Source organism: Nyctereutes procyonoides, unplaced genomic scaffold (genome assembly GCF_905146905.1).
Source record: "Nyctereutes procyonoides isolate TBG_1078 unplaced genomic scaffold, NYPRO_anot_genome, whole genome shotgun sequence".
NCBI lineage: Eukaryota > Metazoa > Chordata > Mammalia > Carnivora > Canidae > Nyctereutes > Nyctereutes procyonoides.
This window is the reverse complement of record NW_026575141.1, coordinates 14,507,289-14,510,410: the sequence shown is the minus strand read 5'-3', so window position 1 is coordinate 14,510,410 and position 3,122 is coordinate 14,507,289. Positions and strand designations below refer to the sequence as shown.

The window sequence follows — 3,122 nt, the reverse complement described above, 5'->3', positions numbered from 1 at the left end:
GTTTGTAATTGTGGTTGTAGACAAGCAAATTAGTTAGCAGGGATGGAGAAAGCTGGCACTTGCTTAATAGACTTTAAATGTAGTTCTTCTGAGCCTAGACCCCACACCGAAGTGAGAGATGTTGAAATGTCGATGGTTCCAAGTTCACAAGTCCATTTGAGGAAGAATCAATAATATAATTAATGTCTCTGAATTCTCGGTTTTCTCTAAATCTCATTGGGGTCTTGTGGGCTGGAAGCTACAGCTTGGCTCTAAGGATTCAGTGCATGACACTGGGATGCCAGAGAGTAGTATTTTTATAATATTTTTAGTGATATTTTATTACTGTTTTCTGAGCTAAATCCATAAGGCAACAAAGAATAAGACTTATGGTGACTTAAAAACAGCATGGCTCTGAACAAGTTATGTTTGTAACTGAAAAATCTTACCTCAAGCTCAGCTTTTAATAGGCTTCCTAAAATGTTTTAAACGTCACCTAAGGGTGAGACCCAGTTTATTAAATGTTTTTGAATTCTATTTTTTTAAAAAAGCACCTGTAATGTTACAGATGAAAAGAAAGACATTAACTACAGTTTCACCAGTTCATTAAAAAGATTTTACATGAGAATATAAGATTTCCTTTAGTTTTGGTACCTAAGTTTTCGTAGAAGAATCATAAATTCTACGTTCACAAGAAATGCAAATAATAAATATCTCTGAAGTTATATCTTAAAGAGAAAACTGTGTTATGTTGCAAAAAATCATATTCTGAATTCTTATTTGCCCCCAAAAGCAAAAGCATATTTACTGACACCTAGCATCTTTTAAGAAAAATTTAGAGATTTAGCACAATGCACGTGGCTTTTAAGGTCTCTAAAACATCAATACCAGAGGATTGCACATTCTGATTTCCATTAATGAAGTTACAACATAATTAATTAACTGTATTAATTAATTAACATAACAATTAAATTAATGATGTTGTAACATGATCAGTACCTCTCAGAGAAAAGGAGGCATCAGGTCTTAGATGGTCAGAATGAAGTGAAGCAATGCAAAGCTTGAATACTATTTCAGTTTTACTTTTCTTTTAGAAAGATGTGAAATAAGCTCATTTCTCCTGGGGTAGAGTAATGTAATTGGATAGAAGCACCTTCTCTGAGGGGCATCCCACTGGTCACTGTGGAATGGTTGGACGAGAAAGGCATGTGGGCTTGTAGTGAAAGGTGGTGCTGAATACAAGCTACAAAAATGAATGGGGGGAATGGACCAGCTGTATATACGAAGTGGGGTCATATCCACAAAAGGACAGTGGAAGAAATATCATTCAGCCTCCTCCATGGACACTCTCTCCCATCTTTTATAGACTATTCCAAGTGGATAAGAATTACCATTTATTTTCCTGGGCAGTTTGGAGGTCATTCTAGCTCTACCCCTCTGAAGAAAAGAAATGGCTGTTCTCCATAAATGCTATGTGTTGATTTGCCAGATATACCTGTGACTTCAAAGATGGGGTCAGAAAATCAATTGGTCAAATTGAATTTAAATAAAATTTAAAAAAAGAAATTCAATTGCTTTATAAATAATTGTTTTATAAGATGGTTATCTGGTTGGACAAAAATTTTTGAGCAATTATAAGAGAATATGTTTGATCATTTAATTAAGGTAGGAACTGTATACTGTGTATATTACTTGGTGTATGAAAGCACTTAATTAAAATGTTAGACCACTGATCAGTAAAGAGGGGGACGGTGAAGGGCAAAAGGGTGGAGGAACACGCACAGAATGTTCCCAGCAGAGGGCATGCCTCCCAGGGGAGACTCTAGATATCACAAATGGACTCTTCAAATGGCAAATGCAAAGCCTTGTGTTAGACAAAAATAATTATTCCAGTGCTCTTCTAAGTATGAATTTAACCAAAATAAACTGCCAAATCTTCCAAATAAACCACTGCAGAGTTTACTGTACTCATTCCATGAGTTCCTCATAATAAGCTGTCCACTGGATCTACTGACAACATCAATTAAAGGCATTTTTATTATAAAAAAGTTTTTTCTTATTTTATAATTGATGGTGTCTAAAATTAAACATGTCATAAGAGTAAAAACTGAGGCAATAACACTAAATTCCCCACAGACAGAATTTTGTTACAACAAATTAAGTTTTTTAAAAAAGAAATCAAAGCAGTTCCAGTTACCTTTTCCCAGCATAATGCTTGAAATATGATCTCCACAACTAATGAGAGTGACTCAATCACTCTGCTTTCCAACTTTCAATGATTTATTAACAGTCTGGCTTGCAATAAAAGACCTCTGAATAACTTGAGAAACCCAGATCTTCAGAGTTCATCAAATTTCAAAACCAATAAATAAAACTATTTCAATGAGATCAGATGAAAGAACAGAAATTAAATAAACAGATCACATAGATTTAAAGTGATACATGTACTTAGCTTTCCAACAAGGCTGAAGGGAACAATAAACTGAAAAAAATTGAAAGATCAATTTTATCTAGCTCAGAGTTTGTCATGGACATTATTTAGATTAGAATCAGTCATTATACTGTACTTAGATGCTACTTTGCTGTTTCTAAAATATTTATTGGAATTTAGTTGCAAGAAGATTAAGCACAATGAATTTTAGGATTTAGAATTCTGAAGCAATGTCACATTGCTTTAAAAACTCAAACTCATATACAATAACATTGGCTGAGGCTGATGCCTGGCACACAGAGCTTAACAACTAATTAATGGCTAAATGAATGGATGGATGGATATTTGGATGAGCAAATGAAAAAATGTCAAGACAAACTTATTTGGAGAGTTTTAAGAATTAAGAGAAAGAGAGAAAAGAAAGAAAGAGAGAGAGGCAAAGAACAAGCACAAACTGTATAAAGACTTACTTATTCCATGCTTGCCTAAGGTTTTTAGAGCTGTACAGGGTAAAGCGTTCTGAAATAAAAAAGAAAAATGATAAACAATGTTGTTTCAAATGTATATATTAGACGTATGTTTAAAAAACCCTCAACTTTTTAAAAGATAGTGTTTGATTTAGCCATGGTTATGCTAGCCACAGTACATCTTCACCTTTAGATAGGGCAATTGCAAAGAATAAAACAGGAGGATTTTAAAATTTTAAATAATG

The 3,122-nt window shown here is 33.7% G+C and overlaps 1 protein-coding gene across 3 annotated transcripts in view; it reads right to left on the bottom strand.

Moving 5' to 3' along the window:
* Positions 1 to 3,122, bottom strand: part of CDK14 (cyclin dependent kinase 14) — a 564,290-nt gene that overhangs the window by 122,034 nt on the left and 439,134 nt on the right. For all 3 annotated transcript variants that reach the window (XM_055307507.1, XM_055307508.1, XM_055307506.1), the window contains one exon: positions 2,881 to 2,929. In XM_055307507.1, the coding sequence (XP_055163482.1) occupies positions 2,881 to 2,929 (49 nt within the window). The remainder of the gene's footprint in view (positions 1 to 2,880; positions 2,930 to 3,122) is intronic.